The 24,756-nt window shown below is 44.0% G+C and overlaps 2 protein-coding genes across 5 annotated transcripts in view; one reads left to right on the top strand and one right to left on the bottom strand.

Annotated features, from left to right (window-relative positions):
* Positions 1-16,389, top strand: part of LOC139545523 (E3 ubiquitin-protein ligase DTX1-like) — a 62,878-nt gene extending 46,489 nt beyond the window's left edge. For 2 of the 4 annotated variants that reach the window (XM_071353402.1, XM_071353401.1), the window contains 7 exons: positions 4,149-4,210; positions 4,528-4,689; positions 7,495-7,556; positions 7,687-7,845; positions 8,218-8,379; positions 10,385-10,474; positions 10,610-16,389. In XM_071353402.1, coding sequence (XP_071209503.1) covers positions 4,149-4,210; positions 4,528-4,689; positions 7,495-7,556; positions 7,687-7,845; positions 8,218-8,379; positions 10,385-10,474; positions 10,610-10,834 — 922 coding nt within the window. In that variant the 3' untranslated portion in view covers positions 10,835-16,389. Of the gene's footprint in view, positions 1-4,148; positions 4,211-4,527; positions 4,690-7,494; positions 7,557-7,686; positions 7,846-8,217; positions 8,380-8,457; positions 8,954-10,384; positions 10,475-10,609 lie in introns of those variants that run through there. The other 2 variants (XM_071353403.1, XM_071353405.1) reach the window with 2 other exon arrangements.
* A 1,032-nt stretch (positions 16,390-17,421) lies between these two features.
* LOC139545522 (rasGAP-activating-like protein 1) overlaps positions 17,422-24,756 on the bottom strand; it is a 62,294-nt gene continuing 54,959 nt past the window's right edge. Inside the window, exons 16-21 of the mRNA XM_071353400.1 lie at positions 23,855-24,030; positions 22,641-22,778; positions 22,328-22,463; positions 21,998-22,118; positions 20,287-20,354; positions 17,422-20,135 (exon numbers count right to left, since the gene is read on the bottom strand). Coding sequence (XP_071209501.1) covers positions 19,987-20,135; positions 20,287-20,354; positions 21,998-22,118; positions 22,328-22,463; positions 22,641-22,778; positions 23,855-24,030 — 788 coding nt within the window. The 3' untranslated portion in view covers positions 17,422-19,986. The remainder of the gene's footprint in view (positions 20,136-20,286; positions 20,355-21,997; positions 22,119-22,327; positions 22,464-22,640; positions 22,779-23,854; positions 24,031-24,756) is intronic.

Below are 24,756 nucleotides of genomic sequence, written 5' to 3' on the forward strand. Positions count from 1 at the left end.
CATGGCATCCAGCTGTGGACTCGTGACCATGTCCCTGCCCACACAGGGAGAGGAGCAGAGGGGGGATGTAGGTCATCAGTGGCCCATAGCATGAATCCCAGCCCTAGCCCCAGCTGCAGGAAGGACCAGGTCACTGGCCCCAGAGACGGTCCCTTCCCTGAAACAGGTCAATGATAAAGAGCAGAGCAGAGCAGAAGAGGGATACTATAACCCTGCATACGCTTACAGATTACACCCTGAATGTTGTCAGTACTTCAACCAAAACCTAATATTAAAAAAAGGATCTTGAGTGAACAAATAACACAAAAATGTGACACTTATTTCATTTTTCTGCAACACTCAATTCCCCTTTGTGAAAAAGTAATTGCCCCCTTACTTTCAATAATTGGTTGTGCCACCTTTAACTGCAATGACTGCAAGCAAACGTTTCATGTGGTTGTTGATCAGTCTCTAACATCACTGTGGAGGAATTTTGGCCCACTCTTCCATGCAGAACTGCCTTAACTCAGCGACATTTGTGTGTTTTCAAGCATGAACTCCTTGTTTCAGGTCCTGTCAAAACATCTCAATCGGGTTTAGGTCTGGACTTTGATTAGGCCATTCCAAAACTTTGCATTTGTTGCTTTTCAGCCATTCTGATGTAGACTTGATTGTGTGTTTTGGATCATTGTCTTGCTGCATGACCCAGCTGTGCTTCAGCTTCAGCTCACAGACGGATGGCTTAACATTCTCCTGTAGAATTCTGTGATACATAACAGAATGAATGATTCCTTCAATGATGGCAAGTTGTCCAGGTCCTGAGGCAGCAAAGCATCCCCAGACCATCACATTACCACCACCATATTTAACCGTTATTATGATGTTCTTACTGTGGAATTGATTTGTACTTTTCTCACCGAAGTACGTTCATCTCTAGGAGACAAAACGCGTCTCCTTCCTGAGCGTTATGATGGCTGCGTGGTCCTATGGTGTTTATACTTGCATACTATTGTTTGTACAGATGAACGTGGTACCGTCAGGCGTTTGGAAATTGCTCCCAAAGATGAACCAGACTTGTGGAGGTCTACAATTTATTTTCTGCGGTCTTGGCTGATTTCTTTTGATTTTCCCATGATGTCAAGCAAGGAGGCACAGAGTTTGAAGGTAGGCCTTGAAATACATCCACAGGTACTCTTCTACAAATGATGTCAATTAGCCTATCAGAAGCTTCTAAAGCCATGACATAATTTTTTTGAAATTTCCAAGCTGTTTAAAGGCCCAGTCAACTTAGTGTATGTAAACTTCTGACCCACTGGAATTGTGATACAGTGAATTATAAGTGAAATAATCTGTCTGTAAACAGTTGTTGGGGAAATGACTTGTCTCATGCACAAAGTAGATGTCTTAACCAACTTGCCAAAACTATAGTTTGTTAACAAGAAATTTGTGGAGTGGTTGAAAAACGAGTTTTAATGACACCAACCTAAGTGTATGTAAACTTCATACTTCAACTGTATGCAAAAACATGCTTTTTTGAATTTTGACTAACGTTAGTAGCTAGTAGCCTAGTCAAGGATGCGTCATTCATTTGTCACACTAAACTTGTTACAGAGCAAGCGGAACAATAGTAAACCTTGAATTCTTTGGTTGAAAATATCCCTCTGGTGTCCAAGTTGACCTATTTTAAGATTTCACTTAGCTAGGCAAGTCAGTTAAGAACAAATTCTTATTTACAACGACTTGTAAAGCTCCCCCAGCCAAACCCTCCCATAACACGGACGACACTGGGCCAATTGTGCACCGCCGTATGGGACTCCCGACCATGGCCAGTTGTGATACAGCTCAGGATTGAACTCGGGTCTGTAGTGCAATGTGCGATGTAGCACTGCGATGCAGTGACTTAGACTGCTGCGCCACACGGGAGGCCACCGGTTGGTGGATATGAAGTCTAAGATCTTTGGTTGGCTGATGAAGAATTTCTTATGGGAATAATCATGGCCAGCTGGTTGTGTTATCATAGGGCTAACTGTGCCAGGTTATCCCATGGGAGGAGATAACAAGAAATATTCTATCACATTTTTCTATTTTATTTGGCTGATGCGGATTTTAAGACGTAGAAAAAGTTTAAACTTTTTTGATGTTTGCAAGTGTGGACCAGGTGTTACTAAGAATAACTCGAGGGTCTTGTTAATTAAAAGCTTAAAGTTGGAGTTACTAGCTTCCCATATTTAGAAATTAAATGTGGCAAGAAATGCTGTTGTGTGTTTTTGTGCAACAAGAGTTTATATGGTTGAATGATCTCATGATGTTAAAACATTATGCTTACAAATGCTGTTACACTTACACTGTCTCAAGGTGCACTAGCGTGTGTGTATGCATGTGTGTGTACATGTGTGTGTGACAGTGCCAAGGGCTCTTTTATATGTTGCTATCTCCTGGTGAAAATGTATTGTTTAATCACAAACACTCTCCATGAAATTCCTGAATTATACATGTGTTTCAAGAGGCAGACACTCTTTATTTGAGATACTGTAAGTGCATGTTTAAATATAGGCAGGAATTCTCCCCGTGGGCAATGCCTAATTTGTTTTCTTTGAAAATGCCTGATTGTCTGCTTGAGCTGATTTGCCAGTTTGAGGCGCTGTGTACAGCACGCACTGCAGACATGCCAGCACAATACTCTTATTGGCTCTTGGCCTTTCTCCAACACAATACATACGTTTTCTCGGCCTTCCTGAGCATAAATGGACCACACATGCACACAGCTGTCTGACATGCATCATGCTATAGTATAGGCCATTACCCAGCTAGCTGACCTTGTCCTGGCCACAGCTTCATATCTCTACTCCTCTATGTAGCCTAGCCTGCATATCGCTACACTAGTTCCCCTGAGAATGAGTGGAGATAAGGCAGATCAGACCCAGAGTGTCCAGGACACGTGGGCCTTTGTTAATTCTGTAGAGCTCATTGAAGGGCTCCCCTGGCACAGGAACACAGGGTCTACTCACATCAAAGCAGCCTTTTGTTAGGGATTTGTGAGGGAGGTGCTGAAGAGATACTGGGCTAAGGGTCCTGGACACTGCCTGTACATGGAGGAGAGAGACAGAGATGGAGAGAGAGAGGCCGGTGGGAGGGGCTGGTTCGTGTGGAGCACATCTAGTCAGAGCTGCTATTGGGGGAAGGGATCTCTTAGATCAATGGTATTAACGTTACATAATACCTTTGGGAAAGTAAGACAGTTTTATTATTCTACTCTAATTCAGTGACGTGCTTCTTGCATGTACTGAAATACTGTGTAAGTTAATACAGGATAATAATTCAATCATCAAAGCTGCTCTTTTTTCATTGCGATCATTGCGTAAGCGCTAAACTGTTTTGGTTGTGTTGACATCAAAATGGCTTCCCTTTCTTCTATTTGGTCCTCTCCATCACCGCAGATCAGTTGTTCTTTTCTCTGCACATAGAGTAGCAGAAGCAGCAGCAAAAGAAGCTCAGCCTGCGGTCTCTAACCCTAAAGCTCTAACCCTAGCTCTGACAGGTGACCTTTCCCTGCAGTCTGGTCTGCCCTGTGTGGGAGGGCACTCCATTACCAGACTGAAGCTGAGGCCGTGGTGTCTTAAAAGGGACTTACCAACACACACTCACACCAGCTCATCTCGACCCACATGCTTTGTGCACAGCTCTCTATCACTCCTATTTTAGATGTCTTTACGAGTAAACAACAGTGGTTGTCTTCTCTCTCTGTGTGTGTGTGTGTGTGTGTGTGTGTGTGTGTGTGTGTGTGTGTGTGTGTGTGTGTGTGTGTGTGTGTGTGTGTGTGTGTGTGTGTGTGTGTGTGTGTGTGTGTGTGTGTGTGTGTGTGTGTGTGTGTGTGTGTGTGTGTGTGTGTGTGTGTGTGCTCTCTAAGTGTCATTCTGAATCATGCTCTGGGACAGCAGTGACTGTTGATGAGTCAGGCTGTCTTGTCTGTGTTTGTGGTGTAGTTGCTAGCTAGGACACGTGTCGTGACCATGGACTCTTTCGCACTATGGCGTCATATTCTACATCTGTGTAAGTGTGGCCATTCTGACTGAGAAAGTACAGTACTTTATAACAGTGAACTGTAGTGTCATTATGTTTAGTTTTCTGAAAACCGGATGATTTCATATTGGACGTTTTTCTCTCTGCAGGGTCCCGGCCCTCCCTGTTAAGAACTTGACTGGCTCTGGACCAGTTCACCCAGCAATTGCAGGTAATGGTTCTATTTTTCTTCTCTTTTGCAATACATTTTATTTTTTATTCCCGTAGGCTGCATCTACACGAGTGCTTTAGTTTTCGCATTCCATTCTTAGTCATAATACTAAACCAACATGGCTCCTTTCTTTCCTGTATGTATGTGTGTGTGTGTGTGTGTGTGAGTGTGTGTGTGTGTGTGTGTGTGTGTGTGTGTGTGTGTGTGTGTGTGTGTGTGTGTGTGTGTGTGTGTGTGTGTGTGTGTGTGTGTGTGTGTGTGTGTGTGTGTGTGTGTGTGTGTGTGTGTGTGTGTGTGTGTGTGTGTGTGTGTGCCAGGTATGACAGGTATCCTGATGTGTGCTGCTGGCCTGCCTGTGTGTCTGACCCGGGCCCCTAAACCCATCCTGCACCCGCCGCCCATAAACAAGAGTGACATGAAGCCTGTGCCCGGGGTCAATGGCATCCGCCGCAAGACCAAGAAGAAGCACCTCAGGAAAGGTAAGTACAGGTGTAGGATCTTACTTTGATCACCCTGTTGCAGGAGAACGTTCATGTTATGCAAATTGTAGTGTATTTAAGGTTTAAAAAGGCTTCTGAAGTTTGTAATTTCCACTTTGAAATTTCAGAGTTGATTCTTCCTTAAGAAAAATGTATCAACCCCTACAAAAAATGCCCATTAATTAAAATCCATTCACATTTCCTGTTGCTGGAGGATTATTTTCCTGCTGTAGAAAACTGGCTCAAGTTAAGATCCTACATCTGTATGTATGACAGGGAGGGTTCCCATGGACACTGGAGGGGAGGGGCTGTCATGGAGTGTGAGAGGAATTCTATTGAGACATTAAGATGTAAAGTAAATCTCTCCTCTGGATAATCAGAATATCTTTATTCGCTAAGAACATTTAAACATACCTGGTATTTGACTTAGTGACTAGGTGCTGCCAGCAATAGACAATGTACAAACAGATACAGACACAAAGTCAACATACAGGATATACAGTATAAATAGGGTCAACATACAACTCTGGAGTATAAGATGATTTACAGTGATGACATACAATTTACAGAGGGGATATATCTATATATGGAGAGGTGTATATAGTGCAAATGCAGTATAGTGCAGTTATTATTATTTCACCTCATTGAAGGCAAGGTGCAGTGCTCGGCTCAATGCAAAGTCTTAATCCCTATGAGCCTGAGGGCCAGTTGGTGAGGGCCACAGTACCGGATAAGAAACTGTTCAGGAGGCAGCTGGTTTTGGTCATGATTGACTTGAACCATTTGCCAGAGGGGATTCTTTGAAGGATGGGGTGTCCGAGGTGGGTGGGGTCTGCGATGATCTTTCCTGCACGCTTCCTTGTCCTGGAGTCGTGCAGGTCCTCGATGGAGGGCAGGTCAATCAATCAAATGTATTTATAAAGCCCTTTTTACATCAGCAGATGTCACAAAGTGCTTATACAGAAACCCAGCCTAAAACCCCCAAACAGCAAGCAATGCAGATGTAGAAGCAGGTAGCTAATGACCCTCTCAGCAGATTGAACAATGCACTCCCGATGACCCTGGCGAAGGGGAAGGGAGGGCTCACGGTCACATTCACCACATTTCATTGGCTTCCCACCACATTGAAATTAACAGAGCTATTTCCACAAGCATAATTAAGATGAAACTATTGTAGTGAGATGGGTTGATGACGATCCAGGGGTGAGATGTGGTCGCTTTAGCTAAAATGGCGCCAGGCCAATGTCAATTTGATGCCGTGGAAACCATAGGCGTCCCCGGGGGACTGCCTGTCCTAATTGGTCAGTGCATGCTGTGGGTTTTTCAGCCCTGCATCACTCTGTTCCACCCAGATGCCTCCGCCATCTCTCCCCTCCGTCCCCGGGCTGCAGACCCAGGCGGGGGCATTGGGACGGGAGGACACCACGGATTGATAGATGGGTTGCAGCCAATTGTGCCTGCATTGATGCAGCATAGCCCCCATGGAGCGAGGCAGAGAGGGAAAGAGATTTAGGGATATCCTGTTCCGGCTGCCGCTGTAAAGGAGGCCAGAGAGGCCTTTGATCTAGCAAATGAAACCATCAAAAAGGCAATGCCGGAAAATACATAATGCAGTCCTTCTCCATATCTCTCCCTCTATATCTCTCTCGCTATATCTCTCTCTCTATATCTCTCTCTCTATATCTCTCTCTATATATATCTCTCTTTATATATATATATATCTCTCCCTCTATATCTCTCTCTCTATATATCTCTCCCTCTATATCTCTCTCTATATCTCTCTATATATCTCTCTCTCTATATCTCTCCCTCTATATCTCTCCCTCTATATATCTATCTCTTATCTCTATATCTCTCCCTCTATATCTCTCTCTATATATATATCTCTCTCTATATCTCTCCCTCTATATCTCTCTCTCTCTATCTCTCTCTCTATATCTCTCCCTCTATATCTCTCCCTCTATATCTCTCTCTATATCTCTCTATATCTCTCCCTCTATATCTCTCTCTCTATATATCTCCCTCTATATCTCTCTCTATATCTCTCCCTCTATATATCTCTCTATATCTCTCCCTCTATATCGCTCTCTATATATATATATCTCTCTATATCTCTCCCTCTATATCTCTCTCTCTCTATCTCTCTCTCTATATCTCTCCCTCTGTATCTCTCCCTCTGTATCTCTCTCGCTGTATCTCTCCCTCTATATCTCTCTCTCTATATCCCTCTCTCTATATCTCTCCCTCTATATCTCTCTCTCTCTCTATCTCTCTCTATATCTCTCTCTCTATATCTCTCTCTCTATATCTCTCCCTCTATATCTATCTATCTATCTCTCTCCATCACGTTTTCTCATCTATCTCGCTTCTCTGTCTCTTTCCTTCTCTTCCTCCTTTCCCCTTTCTCTCTCTCCCTCTCTCTGTTCCCCAAATGAGCAAACAAAAGTGTTGGGGGAAGAGTGCCCGCCTGTAAGCGTGTTAGAGGTGTAAGCTGTGGGTGAGCTCTGTCAGCCATACTAGCTTGGTTTCACACTGGGATTAGTTTAGTGTGTGGGTGATGGCTCATTGTTCTGTGTCACTTTGAAGGTGACCTCCTCTTCAACATCACACCCAGTATTAATCATACTCTCTTATTGGACTGGTCTGTCTCATCATAATCAAGTAGGGCTATGGTACTTAAGAACCAGACCAGTCACTAGGTTTACTTAGTAGTCAAATAGACAGGATTCACTTCTCCTTATGCAGATCTATCTAGTCATGTTTTCCTTTTAACCATATGCTTTCAATGTTGTGTTTTATTGCTAGGGAAAAACCCAGAGGATGTGGTGCGGAGATACACGGAGAAAGTGAAGGTAGCCCCTGATGAGGTAAGGAGAGTCCTAGGTGACACACTTTAATACGGTTTGAAATCAATATACTGTACAGTGTATCATTGCTATGCATCCCAACCCTGCAGTCAGATACAGTAACTGGTGCCCACTCACTTTCCCTTCCCAGGACTGCACCATCTGCATGGAGAGGCTGGTGATGTCATCGGGCTACGAGGGTGTCCTGCAGCACAAGGGCATAAAGCCAGAAATGGTGGGCAAGCTTGGCAAGTGTGGGCACATTTACCATCTGCTGTGCCTGGTGGCCATGTACAACAATGGCAACAAGGTGAGAAAGGGCATTCGCGCCAGCGCTTGTTATGGTATCAATGATACCATATCGTAATATGATATTGTATAATAGCGGGTGAAATTACACATCCCATTTGATGTGGTGTTATACTTTGATATCATTCGATTAGATGAGATTAGATTAGACTAGATTGAGATCAAACTAATTCAGAAGCAGGCCTTACTCTGCCAAACACAGTTCATGCTCATTTTAATGCATAACCATGAAACAAAATGACAATCACTTGTTTTATTAAAAGTCAATTTAGTACAGAAGGTGGTTCTGGGTCCATGAAGTCACTCTAGATTAGATTCCATTTGTTTGATTAGATTAGTTTGAATATTGAACATTGAATGTGTCCCTGTCCAGGATGGCAGTCTGCAGTGCCCCACTTGTAAGGCTATCTATGGGGAGAAGACCGGCACACAGCCCCCTGGGAAGATGGACTACCATGTCATCCCCCACTGCCTGCCCGGCTACCTGGAGGCCAAGACCATCCGCATCGTCTATGACATTCCTGCTGGCATACAGGTATGCACAACTCACGACGTGCCACCCATATATCCGCCACACTCCCACGTCCACTCATCCACTGGTTCTCCTTCCTAGGTCTATTCTCTTCCATCTACGTTGGTATAAGACTGCTGTGTCTGACATGAGGATGCTTCAGAGGGTATTTGACTACGTGCTTAGTGTTGCTGAGGGGGTTGAAGTGTCCCAAAGCCGCGTGACTGCATCCTTGTAAAGAGAGAGAGAACGATTCACCTCCTCTCTTTGCAGTGGGCGGGGGCGGTCGAGAGGAGGGAAGATGGCTGCATATTTCATCCTGACTGCAGAGCGGAGCTTTAGTAGAGTCAATGACCTTTATTTTCAGAAGAGCAGGCTTAGCCTCCCTGGGGAGGGTGGAGGAAGACTATGTCTGTCTGTCCTCTGCCCTCCACACTGCAGCAGCACAACACACCACAGCCCACTCACAGTGCCCCATCACACCACAGCCCACTCACAGTGCCCCAACACACCACAGCCCACTCACAGTGCCCCAACACACCACAGCCCACTCACAGTGCCCCAACACACCACAGCCCACTCACAGTGCCCCAACACACCACAGCCCACTCACAGTGCCCCAACACACCACAGCCCACTCACAGTGCCCCAACACACCACAGCCCACTCACAGTGCCCCAACACACCACAGCCCACTCACAGTGCCCCAACACACCACAGCCCACTCACAGTGCCCCAACACACCACAGCCCACTCACAGTGCCCCAACACACCACAGCCCACTCACAGTGCCCCAACACACCACAGCCCACTCACAGTGCCCCAACACACCACAGCCCACTCACAGTGCCCCAACACACCACAGCCCACTCACAGTGCCCCATCACACCACAGCCCACTCACAGTGCCCCAACACACCACAGCCCACTCACAGTGTCCCACCACACCACAGCCCACTCACAGTGCCCCAACACACCACAGCCCACTCACAGTGCCCCAACACACCACAGCCCACTCACAGTGTCCCACCACACCACAGCCCACTCACAGTGCCCCAACACACCACAGCCCACTCACAGTGCCCCAACACACCACAGCCCACTCACAGTGTCCCACCACACCACAGCCCACTCACAGTGCCCCAACACACCACAGCCCACTCACAGTGCCCCATCACACCACAGCCCACTCACAGTGCCCCAACACACCACAGCTCACTCACAGTGCCCCAACACACCACAGCCCACTCACAGTGCCCCAACACACCACAGCCCACTCACAGTGTCCCACCACACCACAGCCCACTCACAGTGCCCCAACACACCACAGCCCACTCACAGTGCCCCAACACACCACAGCCCACTCACAGTGCCCCAACACACCACAGCCCACTCACAGTGTCCCACCACACCACAGCCCACTCACAGTGCCCCAACACACCACAGCCCACTCACAGTGCCCCAACACACCACAGCCCACTCACAGTGTCCCACCACACCACAGCCCACTCACAGTGCCCCAACACACCACAGCCCACTCACAGTGCCCCATCACACCACAGCCCACTCACAGTGCCCCAACACACCACAGCTCACTCACAGTGCCCCAACACACCACAGCCCACTCACAGTGTCCCACCACACCACTGACCCTCCTCACTTCCCCCTTGAAACACATCTTCACTGACAGCTGTACTCTGTGGAAGAAAGTCATGAAATAGTAATGATACAGTGCATTATGAAGTAGAGTAGAGTACAATGACTATGGTGTGTCATGTCAACACATATCACCTGCATCACAGAGCATGGCAGTTACTTGTTTGCTATACAACTGGTATAAAGAACATGTTTCTTAATGACAAGTAAAAAGGTTTTGGCAGTGCCCCCCAAAATGAATGATTTGATAGAGTCAAATAAACTAGTATGACCACTAGTATAAAAGTTCATCCCAGGGGCACGTTTGACATTTCCCTCTGACTGAATGTTAAGAGAAAGAGAGGGGTTGTTTTTGTTTTTGTCCTTTGCACCAGGCCACAGAGCATCCCAACCCAGGGAAGAAGTTCAGTGCTAGAGGCTTCCCACGGCACTGCTACCTCCCAGACAACGATCAGGGCAGGAAGGTAAGACTTACAGCACTGTCTGTGTGGAAATGGGAAGGACATGTTTTCCAAAATACATTATGCAGAGATGGTGACTGCACTGTAAGCTGCTGCTGTTCCCTACAAGACTCTCATCCTCTGTCTGTCTGTCCCCAGGTCCTGAAGCTCCTGATCATGGCGTGGGACCGCCGCCTCATCTTCACCATCGACACGTCCAGCACCACGGGCGAGTCAGACACGGTGGTGTGGAATGAGATCCACCACAAGACAGAGTTTGGCTCCAATCTGACAGGGCACGGCTACCCAGACCCCAACTACCTGGACAACGTCCTGACAGAGCTGTCAGCCCAGGGGGTCGTAGAGGACAACCTGAAGGATTGAGGGGGGTAGAGAGGCCACCGAGGACCACCACCCATACAATACTCCTCTCTGACATAGAGTGGGCCTCTGCATGAAGAGGCAACATGCAGCCAAGATAACTATATTTTACTCCCACACCCAAAACAGACCTAAAGACCCTCAGATTCTGTATGTGGCCATGAGAGCGGAGGAAATATAGCAAATGACATGATAACATCACGATTGTGTTATACTGTTATTTGCATTTACCTAAACATAACTGTAAAACTTTTCTGACTACTGTCTCTTTGTCAATGCCTTGAGCATGTGTATTTTTGGCAAAATTTCAACCTGATAGGGTAAAGGAACGTAAAGACAGGATTTGAATGAAAACTGATCTCAATGTGTATTGGCGGTTGTGGGGTTTATACATTGATGCACATCAACTGTTCATTGATTCCTCTGAGACTGGATTTTGAACCTCCTCTTTTGTACTGAAGAAGATTTAAGACTGTGACATCGTAGCATTGAAAGAGATGTCTGTTTATACTCACCACCAAACCATGTGGCCCAGAATTTGATATTGCATTTTAATGTTGACTGCACACCTGGAATTTTTTGCAAAGACAGTTGGCTAGGGCTCTGAAGGCTTTAGATGTCTGTCCCGGTTTGTTCTAGTTTTATCAGATGTGTATTTTTTAATGAGTAGGGAAGTGATTTCTCAAGTTGTAGTTGGTATTTGTGTGGAAATCTTCAGGATAATTTTTATATGCAGAATTGTAAAAGCGTGATTGCTTTCCCAGTCCAATTCACACCAAATCTACACAGTTCAGCTTGTTGTGATATGCTGATGAGGTTGATAGTGAGAGTCTTTTGAAAGTGAGGCCTTTTGCTTAGTTTTAGCTTGGTGATTTTCTGCAACAAAACTGTCTGTAGATCTGAGTGGACAGTGACGGTGATGTGATTCTCAGGAAGGAGAGAGGGCATCTCTGATTGGCTACACAGGGCCGTTTCACAAAGGCTTGGCGCCACTGGCCTTTGAGTTTGTTGAAGGTTCACATGCACCTTCTGACAGAGAGACAGTCAGTTGATCTGAAGATTCAGCTGTCTCACAGTAAATGTATATTCTAACAGGGGTGCCAACCTGAGGGGTTCTTTGGAAGTTAACCTGATATAGATCCATACACAAGCATCTTACCGATCAGTTAGATGATTGTTCAAAAAATGTATGCTTCTGTAAGCTAAGATCTAAGGCAGTCGAGCAAGCCTCGCGCCAATCCAAGGTTAACCTCATTAGTTTTGTTGAAACACTGGTGACGTTGACCTCTGTGAATAAGCCTGTCTTAGAGGAGGCCCAGGCATTGGAATGATCTATCACGCTCGCATCACATGTGCTTGCCTACTTGCGTGTGTGTTTGAATGTGTGTTAGTGTGTGTGTGCTGTGGCGTTAATACACTCTCTGGCTTTCTAAGGGCTTTATTTCATCCGTATTGCGGTAGTTCAGCACTACAGCGTGATTGAAATTTAAAGACAATGTTCCCACGTTAGCAGAGACTGCATTCATGGTAAACTCCATATATGTCGGCTCAATCGAAAATGACTTTCACATTTCCATGGCGCAATCTGGAACGCCTCAGTCCTTGAACAGAGGAGCAGAACATGCTTCGCAGAGAGCGATGTCCTCTTCAAATAATGACTCTCTCCTCTGATCCATCATAGAGTAGAGTAGGCAGAGCGGCCCACACACACACACACACACACACACACACACACACACACACACACACACACACACACACACACACACACACACACACACACACACACACACACACACACACACACACACACACACACACACACACACACACACACACACACACACACACACACACAGAGCCTGTGATGTACGAGCCTCTGGTGTCCCTCCTGTTGAGCTGGTTGCATGATAAGCCTCTGCTGCAGACAACACCTACCCCATACTGTCTGATTCCTCTGAAGGCTCTTAGGTCTGATACTGATGTACGGGCCGCTGCTGCGTTCCCCCTTCCCTCAGCAGCTAGAGGAGCTCATTCTACAGTAGGATCACTCAGAAAGTTGTTCTATATAGTACAGTATGTGAAGCGGATGTCGCACTGGGAATTTCCACTCCCTTTGCTCCCTCCTCTCTCCCTTCCCACAGATTATTTGCCCATAAGCTAAAGAGTTCTTGAAGATTTGAGTTATTTTCCAAAAATAACAGTTAACCTTTAAGCTGAATAATTCTCTCCTCCAGTTGGATCTGACCAATTTGAAAGAGTGGGGATGTTGGTATAATCTAAGAGATTCATGTTGAGGTTTTATGGTGTCCCACCCACGTCACGGGTTTTGATCCTTTAAATGCTTTTGAATATCTTGGACTGAATCATAGTCTTCCGTAGCACTTTGAGGCAGCAGTTTTCTTTAATTAATCCTTTCATTTTAGGAAGATGTCTTGAAATGTATTGGCTACAAATTCAGCAGTTTTTTATGTTTATGTTTATAAACTTGTCTTGTATTGCTTCAAAAATATACGTATATATATCTATACATTTGCAGATGTGATCTACCTTTAAATGTACATGTATGCTCAATTTGAGTCATATGGTGTAAGTTTAATTTATTTTTATACTCTTCTATATATGAAAATATACACTCACATTTACCCGCCCACATCACTATACACACAGGCACATATTAAAATGAATACAGTGCCTTCGGAAAGTATTCGGACCCCTTGACGTTTTCCACATTTTGTTACATTACAGCCTTCTTCCAAAATTGATGAAAACAAACATTTCCTTCCTTTCTCTTAACACAATACCCCATAATGACAAAGCAAAAACAGTTTTTGCTAATTCATTAAAAATAAAGAAAAAGGAAATATCACATTTACATAAGTATTCAGACCCTTTACTCAGTACTTTGTTGAATCACCTTTGGCAGCGATTATTGCACCAAGTCTTCTTGGGTATGATGCTACAAGCGTGGCACAACTGTATTTGGGGAGTTTCTCACATTCTTCTCTACAGATCCTCTCAACCTCTGTCAGGTTGGATGGGGGGAGTTGCTGCTAGGCTATTTTCAGGTCCCTCCAGAGATGTTTGATCGGGTTCAAGTCCGGGCTCTGGCTGGGCCACTCAAGGACATTCAGAGATTTGTCCCGAAGCCACTCCTGCGTTGTCTTGGCTGTGTGCTTAGGGTTGTTGTCCTGTTGGAAGGTGGCCACTGTGTTCTTGGGGACCTTCAATGCTGCAGAAATGTTTTGGTACCCTTCCCCAGATCTGTGTCTCGACACAATCCCGTCTTGGAGCTCTACGGACAATTACTTCGACCTCATGGCTTGGTTTTTGCTCTGATATACACTAACAACTGTGGGACCTTATATAGACAGGTGTGTGCCTTTCTAAATCATGTCAAATCAATTGAATTTACCACAGGTGGACTCCAATCAAGTTGTAGAAACATCTCAAGGATGATCAATGGAAACAGGATGCACCTGAGCTCAATTTCGAGTCTCATAGCAAAGGTTCTGAATAGTTATGTAAATAAGGTGTTTAAAAAATATATATATATTTTCAAAAATTTCTAAAAACCTGTTTTCACTTTGTCATTATGGGGTGCTGAGGATTTTTCTTTCTTTGATCCATTTTAGAATAAGGCTGTAACGTAACAGAATATGGAAAAAGTCAAGGGCTCTGAATACTTTCCGAAAGCATTGTATGTCAAATCTGGCATATGTGATTTGCCAGTATGTCAGGGACTGTTGAAATATGTCTGCCATGTTATGAGCATCTTAAATTATCAGTAGTCTTAGAATTTGCTGCTGTCGTCAATGTAGATTCTGTATTGGAGTCGCTGAGGGATTCAGTAAGTACAGCAGTCCCTCTTTATTATTGGCTGGGGGGAGTTTAGCAGCATGTAGTCGACCCTATCCCCCAGATGATTCATTGACCATAGAATGAGAATTCTAATTGTGTCATTTACCATGTATAACCTAATAGAACCAAGAGGAGGATACTGTCAGTACCCCAAACTGGTGAGTGAAAAACAAGTCATTTTGCCTGTTAATTTCTTCTTTATCCTTGTGCAAGTTTTGATACCTTTATGCTTTTTGTCACTCTCTTAAATGGGGAAAAACAGGAAAGAAATGCTTCCAGTCTTATCAGGGAATTTCCCATTTAAAGTGAGACTCATTAAGTTGTACAGATAAAACGTTTTTGCTTGGCCAACCCTATTTTCCATGTCATTGTACTTTAACTGATGTACTGTATCAGTTAATATTTCTAGACTTACATTTCCAGTCTCCAAATGCTTAAGTATGTAACTGTAATTTCATGGTCTAGGCCTCCTCAGCTTTTCAGGTGTGTACATAAGGTCAGTATGCTTTCAGTGGAGTCCGTACACCGGGAAATTTTAATGTGAGCATACATTTTATTGTCTGGTTTTGGACAGAGGAATAGAGTTTATGCAATTATATATGCGAGCAATTTGTACCTCATGTCATGTGTAGCAGAAGTATCAGGAGGTTTTGGGGACAGGAGAATGGATGTTATCCAAGGCTATTGCTCAAATGCTCCATATAGGAGAACACATATTTTTGATGTATTTTTTAAAAGATTGAATATCTTCAATTGAGCATTCATACTGTGTAACGTTGTTATATTACTATTAGTAATTAATATACATTCCATACGATTTTCCATAGCATATATTAATTAGGTGTGGGAAATGGAGTAAAGCTGACTTTAAGGACACATTAACAGGGATACTTTCTCATTGGGAGTTTATCTCACAATCATATTGATAATCTCCACAGCATACTGTGCTTATGTCTACACAGATAGGCCTGCAACAATTTGGTGGGAATCTGTGTAGGTGTGAGATAGAGGGTCTGCGTGTGTGAGCGTATGTGCATGTGTGTGTGAAAATGTTTGGTTTAAGTTCCAAAAATATTGAAACAGTAGACGTTTGGGGGTTGAGACAATAAAATAGACCATAGAAGTGCATGTTACTCAAGACCTAAGCAAGTCTGCTGACAAAGAAAATATTTTGTATGTGACAGTTGAGTCATTAGAGATGTCATCCAGCTGTGTCCTGTGGAGTGGCATGGTGGACTGCTCCATACTCCACTGCTTGTCTGTTTTTACCTCTAAAGAGGGTTTGATGGAGAGAGATGAGAATGAGCTAGCGCTTTGCTGCTCCGCTCTCTCTTCAGGTTGCACAGAAAAGGTAACCATATGTATGAGGTAATCGTCTGCATTTTAAGTGCCCATTTTTTACTGACATAAGGTCAGAGAGCCATGTGGCTATGGTTCAACATTCAAATTTCATTTCTCATCAGAAGCAACATACTACATATTGCGATTTAAAAAAGAAAACACAACACACAAAGAGAAATTGAGATTTGAAATGTATAATCAAATGAAATAGAAATAAAGGCAAGATTAGAGACATAAAACATTAAAGGGCTTCTTAATCTATCCGTCTTTACTGGATTGTGATGATTTTGTTGCATGTTTGTGTGTTTCATGTGAAAAATAAATGTGCCCTCAACAGGGTAGTTTGTTTGACCTTCTCTCGTTCTTTACTGTCTTTCGTTGCCACCAAGTCCTCCTCTTCCTTTAGCTTTTTCGTCCCCCTCTACTCCTGGCTGCCCTGCACCTCGTTATGCAGATATAAACGAGCTTCGCTCGAGCTGTGGAGTGTGGCGGTAACAGTTTTCACCGGCAGTAAATGTTGCATTATGGTCATTTTCTGTCACTGGCTGCTCAATGTTGGTGCTGTGTGAAAGAAATGGAGGCTGGGTCTGCAGGCACTGTGGCGCATACTAAAGCAAATACCCCAATCCTCCCCCCTCCCTTCCAGGTCTGGAGGAACAGCTTGTGGGGTTGTCATGGGAGGTCTCCCTGCTGGTCATGCGGACAGCCTGTGGTGTCTGTCATGGGGCTCATCGCACCTCTCACAAGCATAGCCGTGACACAGCCGCTTAGAGCGTCTGTCGTGGCCCGGGGCTGACATCCCAGACTCCCCTGTCCCAGCCGAGCCCCCCTCATCTCATCACTCACCTCCGTCACTAATGTAATGAGGGTGTTAACGAGGGAGTCTCTGCTGCCTCATAGCAGGTGCCTCTCATTAGCATTTTAATAAGGTTAGGAAGGGGATGTGCTGCGAACACATTTTACTCATATTCTTAAATATTAATCTAATATGAAGGGAAACTGACTTTGTACTTCACGGGCCACTTTCAAGGACTCATATTTCACATGATTTACCTGGTCTAAATCCTGGGAGATTTGATGTCTGTGTTCACAGAGCTTAGAGTAAGAATCAGCTGGGAAAAGTATCACTGTGGTGGGTTGTGTGATATGACCTGAATTGGGATTCAGTAAATACACTGAAGTAACCCTCCCTTATCTTGATAAGTAACACAGGACGGATCCTTTGTGACCACACAATCAGGGGCTGCAGTTAACTCTAGTGGGAATTGGGACCTACTGAAAGAGCTGGAGGAGGTGTCCCCAGACCCTCCAACACCTGTTACAAAAAACACTTGACTGATTATAAGTTGAAAAGGTTGTCCATTGTGTGCATAAACACAGATTCAAACTAAACAGCAGAAGTGTATTTATATATTTCCAATACAGTTCACAGTAATATAGCGGATGTTACCACTCATCTGTAACCACCCACTTTGTACATGCAGTAACTTTGTGTAAGCACTAAAATTGAAGCTCATTTTCAAAATTGCAGCTCTCTTTCAGCAAATACCAAGTCAACGAGCAACAATGAATATTTGTCCAGATTTGAAATTGAGGGCATGCTTGGTGAATACAACAGTGGTCTAAAATAAGCTTCCAAAGATGGCAAGCCATAGTAAATACAATTTGGAATGTAGAGAATACAATTTACAAAACAGATTACAATAATAGGTCAAAAATCTATCTGGATAACAGTTAAAGATAATTTGATAACAGTGAAATTGTAACATTCCAATAAGTTTGGCTTTTCTCTCTTGATCGACAAGTCTGATCGAAATAAAATACTCTTCCTTGTTACTAATTAAATAAACTACTACCAAAATAAAGACAACACAGTTTGACATCTGAAACATCTCCCACATCTCCACAGAAAAACATTTCAAATGGCACACACCATTCCACGCAACTCAACTCACACACTTGGAGTCTGACTCATCATCTCTCTGAGCTTAGCTCGAAACAAGCAACCTGAATTTGGTCAAAACTGTGGAGGAAAAACATAAATGTATACAAAATATAAGGTACAGCATATGAAATGTCATGTAGTGTACATCAATGCTGAAATGGCTAAGACAGGATATGGTCATACTGTTACGAGTCAACATCATAAGCTCTCCACAGAGAGCCCAACTGAAGTAGAACAGAAATGATCTACATAATATGTCCAATTTTCATTAAACGCATGACAGCTACTCAGTGGTGGAAAAAGTACCCAACTGTCATACTTGAGTAAAGGTAAAGATACCTTCATAGAAAATTACTCAAGTAAAAGTAAAAGTCACCCAGTAAAATTCTACTTGAGTAAAAGTCAAAAAGTATTTGGTTTAAAATATACTTAAGTATCAAAAGTAAATGTATAAATAATTTCTAATTCCTTATATTAAGCAAACCAGATGGCTCCATTTTCTTGTTTTTTTAAAATTGTTCAGAAAGCCAGGGGCACACTCCCAACACTCAGACATCATTTACAAACCAAGCATGTGAGTTTAGTGAGTCCGCCAGATCAGAGGCACTAGGGATGACCAGGGATGTTCGGCTGATAAGTGCGTGAATTTGACTATTTTCCTGTCCTGCTAAGCATTCAAAATGTAACGAGTACTTTTTTGGGTGTCAAAGAAAATGTATGGAGTAAAAAGTACATTATTTTCTTAAGAAATGTAGTGAAGTGAAAGTAAAAGTCGTCAAAAATATAAATAGTAAAGTACAGATACCTCAAAAACACAAATTAAGAAGCACTTTAAATTATTAAAGTGCTTCTTAATTTGTTTTTTTTAGGTATCTGTACTTTACTTTACTATTTATATTTTTGACTACTTTTTTACTTTCGACCACTGCAGTTACTGTATGACACTTCACTCAAAATCAGCTGTCTTAAAATACAAACACCTGAGAAGAAGCGCAAACACACACCACTGGATGGACTGGATAAGATTGTCAGTAGTACAGCTACAAAGACACGTTAACCAATTAACTAATCAACTGTGAACCCTATACTGTATATGTCAAATATGTATTATATCAAAGCCACAGCTTTGTGTTTGAGTTACTCCACATACATGCACAGAGCAACAGTACCAAACACAAGCTTCACTAAATATTCATCTCAGGTGTCCATGGCAACAGTGAAAACAATATCCTAATAGCAAACACGTGACTGTTCAGGCAATTATGGCGCGTGTGCCGTTGTATTAATAACATTTGCTTAGGCATCTCACAGCGCAATGTCCTCAGGGATATGAACACCAAATCTCACTGCTACATTGTGGCGGTTCTCAACTGAAATATATACAATTAGAGAGTAAAAAACATCAATAAAAGCAATATCAAAATAGCATACATTCAGGTAAATTCAGCTAAAATTAGAGTAGATTGCATAATCGTCCTCCTTCAAGGTATGATAATATTGAATATAAAATCATTTTCTTCACATTTCACAAACGCTGGATGCAGGGCATGCATTACATTATAGCCATGCAATAACGCAGTACCACCGAATGACACACTATGTCCAACCCCTCCTTCAGCTCTGATCCACATAACAGTTTGTGTCCTGCTCAATCGACAAGAGCCCAAGCTTTGTGAGAGTAGCAGAAGTTAATATGTGGCAGTCAATCTGCATGCAAGGCATGTAGCAATCAGTTATGTCACTAGATTGCTGAAAACCTGTGTATGATGCCAAACGTCCATGGAAAAGAACGTAGCAGAGTGGGCTTGGCATCCTCTACATTCTGTCTTTTGAAGAAGTGATCTGGATGAGAAGAAAGTTCCTCTTGATATCACATGTAACAGACAATATGACAGGGAGAAGGGAGACGCTGCCTTCCTTCTGCGATCACTTTCCTACACAGATGTGCCTGATGCAGGAAGCTGCTCTCCCCCTCAGGCCCGGGCTCATGCTGCTGGGAAGGGCCCGTCTAGGGGGTCAGGATGAGGCTGCCTCCCTCCTCTCTTTCCCTCTGCTGGAAGGTGGCATGGGCCTGCTCCAGATCCAGAACCACCCCCAGCAGCCGAGCCACTGCAGCCTGCCTGTGCATCAGGAGCTGCCCGCTACTGTCTGCTCCATCTGGGGGAGAGTTAGATTTAAAGCAGGAGAATGCTTTAAATTATAGTATTAAATTATAGTACAAGGGTCTAGTGAACCAATCTCTGAGGGCTAAGGTGTTACAACTATTTAAACTGCATATTAAAAAGGCACTGTTTTGACAGAGTCTCACCAGACAGCAGCCCAGAGTTCAGTCTCTTCTCTTCCTCTGGGGTCGTCTCAGCCTCCAAATACTGCTTCCTGTAACCACACAGCACAGGGCACGGTGCAACACAGCACAGTGCACAGCATGGCACACTCGCATTAACACACTGATCAACATGTTTATCAATGTTTAGATAGTGTGTAACAGAGTTTGTGAGAGAGGCTGGCCTTACTTTCATTGATACCATGGTACTACTATGGTACTTTCCCTTATACCATAGTATAGTCTGAATCATAGAAATTTACCATGGTTTTAGCCTTGAAGTATGATGGTACTACCATAGTACTGCCATGCACCTAGATAATACCATGGTATAGATGCTGTCCCATAGTCAGCGAGTCAGTTTCATGAGAGAGACAATTGAAAACTAAAGAGAGAAGCAGCAGATAAATGATTTGAAACCTTATCTTCACGGTGAGCAAGTCATAAAGCACAGGATATGAAAGACCAAGTTAACTGGAGTTTAATTAATCCATAAAAGTCCTTTAGCATAGAAGCTGACATCGGCTAACATTAGCGCCAGTCAAGCTAGCCTGTCGTAGTCATGGCGACAGAGGACTCCAACGAACATTGTAACTTGCTGTTGTTAGTGGTATGTTGAGAATGACATGATGAAAATGTATTTATGAAGTAAGATGATAATCTATACCTTTTTACAAATAGTTTTTTAGTATGTTGTCTATTTACAATTGTATTTAGAGTAGTTGAATGAGTCAGTTGAATGAGAGAGAGACAACTGAAAACTGTATTGAAAAGCGCCAGATAAAGTAGCTAATTATTTTAAACCTTATCTTCAAGGTGTCAGACTCCATTCTTCTCACGATACCCTATCCAGGTCCCAGGTTTTAAGAGGGTACACTACACTACTAGACCATGTGTCTGTATCATCCAGGCTGTATCACATTCGGCCGTGATTGGGTGTCACATAGGGCGGCGCACGATTGGCCCAGCGTTGTCCGGGTTCGGCCGGAGTAGGCCATCATTGTAAATAAGAACTTGTTCTTAACTAACTTGCCTAGTTAAATAAAGGTTAAATAAAATAAAAAAATGTGTGTTGTGGTTTTTCACTATGAGCTAAAGGGATTTAAGAGGGTACACTAGGCCTACACTTTGCCATTGCAAAGTGCATCACTTTACCCGAAAAATGGTGGGACACAGACCATCATGATAATACATTGTAAACAACTACCATGCTTTCATGTTTCACTACATGCTGCTAGTACAAAACCATGTTATTGTTTTCATCGTACTACCATGGTACTTTACATTTCAATACCATGGTACTATCATGTTTTTTTGGAAACAACTGGCAGGAAAATACCATGGTACTGGTGCAAATACCACGGTATTTTCCTGCAAGGGTAGTACAATGAAAAAAATACCATGGTACTATTACGTTTTTTGGTCACTACCGTGGCAGGAAAATACCACAGTATTTGCACCAGTACCATGGTATTTCCTTGCCATGGTAGTGACCGAGTGTGAGAGAGGCTGAGCATATCAATCCACATTTATGTGTTCCTGGGTTACAGGCTATTTCTAATGAATATGAGTAGAGAGTAGTCCTAGTGTTGCAATGTAGACCCCTTGTGACAAGGAAATTATCCTGCACACTGCCTGTTGGAGGAGGTTTATCATAGCCTCTAAATGTTCTAATATCAAAGTGTATGCCACTGACCTGAGTTTGTCTCTTCCCTGAAGAAGCTGTTTGTAGATGGTCTGAGTCTCTGCGTCTGGATCCAGTGGATCACTCCAGTCACCCAGAGTCACTGCAGAGTGAGTGCGACTGCAACCTAAAGCTGAACGAGAGAGGGGCCATACAGTGTATTCACATTCCTTCCTGTCTGTGAGTTACTTAATCTGAGGGAGCAAACAGCTATGGGCTGGTGTAAGAGCAGTGCACATAAACGGCAGGTAAAAAGATCATTATGAAGAGTTAAAAAAGCACTAACATGTTAAGTGTGTGGCACTTGAACAAAGCTTCAATTATGGTCAATATTATAATTACTAGCGCGGTTGGCCTGTAGGCAGCATGTCCACTTCCCACTGCGGTACGCCCCCGGGTGGAAGGAGGGCAGCATGCGCTCGTTGTAGATACTGGCCTTCCTGATGGCTGACAGCCACTGGTTCAACTCATTCACATTCTGCAGACAGACAGACAGAGAGACTCTACCTTTTATACTGTCTCTGATAACGCCCACCATTTTGTAGTGGGGAGGCTGCACTCAAACATCACAGTGATGCAAAGATAGTACCACATAGTCAACCCAGTCCAGGGTCAATTCTAATAGTGTGGTCAGTGACTGGGGGTCTGTCAGTACCTTGCACTGGATATAGATGGTGTGGATCTGTCCATCGTTGTCCTGGGTGACGACCTGCATCACATGCTGCTGTTGGAAGGCATTCTCATCCACTCTCTCAACGACACACACACACTGGATGGGGATGGAGGAACGCACCTGCAGGATACACACATAACACAGTATGAGCATCCAAACACAGGTCCATGTGGCACTCCTGTATTACTCTGTAGGTAATCTTATAAATACAGGCAAATAGCTAAATGATTCATTTTATGTGTATCAGCTTCTCCTCGGGAGAGTAAAGGCCCGGCTTCAAGTGTCTGTACAGTATGTATCCGCTTTTATCATTCCCCTATGTTTTATTATTATGCAATTCAAGATGTGCAACCATTTAGCAAAGAAAGAGGACTGAGAAGAGAAAAGAGTGGTGGAGAGAAGGAAAAAAGCGGAGAAAGTGAGAGAGAGCAGGACGGAAGAAACCCGGCAGAACGGCTGCTTTAATGTGTAAATCAGCTGCTTCCATGGGGAGCCTGCCTCACTCAGGCTAGAGCACGGTGGGAGCGGCGAGGCGGAGAGGGGATATTGTCCACAGTCTGATTTGCAATGTTGTTATGAATATCCACAGCCTTCAATTAACCTAGCCTTTATTCGAGCCACACAAAGGAAGGAGCCCGCTCAAAGAGAACAGCGTTTTACTGGCCTGACTCTCTTCCCCACATCTCTCTCACTCTCTATCTATCTCTGTTTCTCCCCGCCCCCCCTCTCTCTTTGTCCCCCTTCTACCTCCTACCCCCTCCTCTCTCTCTCTTTTTCTCTTTTTCTCTCTCTCTTTCTCTCTCTCTCTCATCCCCACTCTTGTCCTGTGCTGGCTAAGCAAATGAGAGAAGTTCATTATCAAAAGGCTGGGCATCACATGACAATGGCCTCCCCACTAACGATGTTCTCATACAGAGCCAAACACAAATAAATAAGGCAGAGGGATGATTCAAATGGTTTTTTTATGAGGCAGAATGACGATCAAACACCCTTTGAAGGGTACAGGAGCCAATTCATCACCAGAGGAAACATTGTTACCTTGTTATAATAAATGAGTCACTTTCAGAGGACTTTGATCCTTAAAGTTTTCTTGTCCGGCTTTCTCTGACGTAACAGAGTGGAGGAATTACCATTAGAGCTGTTATCAAAGCTGGTCATGAATAGGTTTCTGTACAGAGTGTATGTTGGGATCAAACCTGCCAGGGGTCCAGAGTCTTGGCGTACGACAGGGTCTCACTGCTCAGCCAGAAGTATCGCTTCTTGAAGGCAAAGCGGGACAGGAGCTGGGGGCCCTCGGCCTTGTGCTTCTGGAGATAACCCTCCTTCACTGTCACTGAGGGCAAGAACACAGCCCTCTGGGGCACCTCAGACACTGCAGAGAGAGAGAGGATGGTGGGGTGGAGAGAGGGAGTAGGAGAAACAGTGACAATAAGTGGAAGGAGGATGAGGTAGGATGGGAGAAAGGAAGAGAGAGAAATAAGACAGCTGATATGGGGGAGCACGCAAACCAAAATTATACTTTTATCAATGTGGACACAAGGTGGAGCTGCAGCAGTATTGTTATACATATTGTTGAATTACAGTACAGCACCACAGGAGGTTGGTGGCACCTTAATTGGGGAGAACAGGCTCGTGGTAATGACTGGAGCGGAATGGTATCAATTACATCAAACACATGGTTTCCAGGTATTTGATGCCATTCCATTTGCTCCGTTCCAGCCATTATTATGAGCCGTTGTCCAGTGTGCATTAAATGTCAAAGTGGCCTTTGAGGGAGAGCCCAGTGGCTGAGAAGACACATGGAGATTGGAACGTGATATTTCAGAGGGATAAGACAGATCACAACAACAGAGTCGCTGACACGTAACCACGGAAAAAAAGGGGCATGCTATCTAATCTGTGTGGTGTGTAGGGGTGGCGAGGGCTGCACAGTCCAACACCCAGCCCACCCCGCTCCCTTGTTACCCCAGTATCAGCTCCCAGCTGCCCATTAATATTTCACCGGTGGGTCTATTCTTACTATTGATATCAGTAATAAACGGCCTTGCCACACCGGCACCCGGTGGGTTAGCCTGCCAGGACAGGAGCCCAGCCAAGT

Source organism: Salvelinus alpinus, chromosome 19 (assembly GCF_045679555.1).
Source record: "Salvelinus alpinus chromosome 19, SLU_Salpinus.1, whole genome shotgun sequence".
Lineage (NCBI taxonomy): Eukaryota > Metazoa > Chordata > Actinopteri > Salmoniformes > Salmonidae > Salvelinus > Salvelinus alpinus.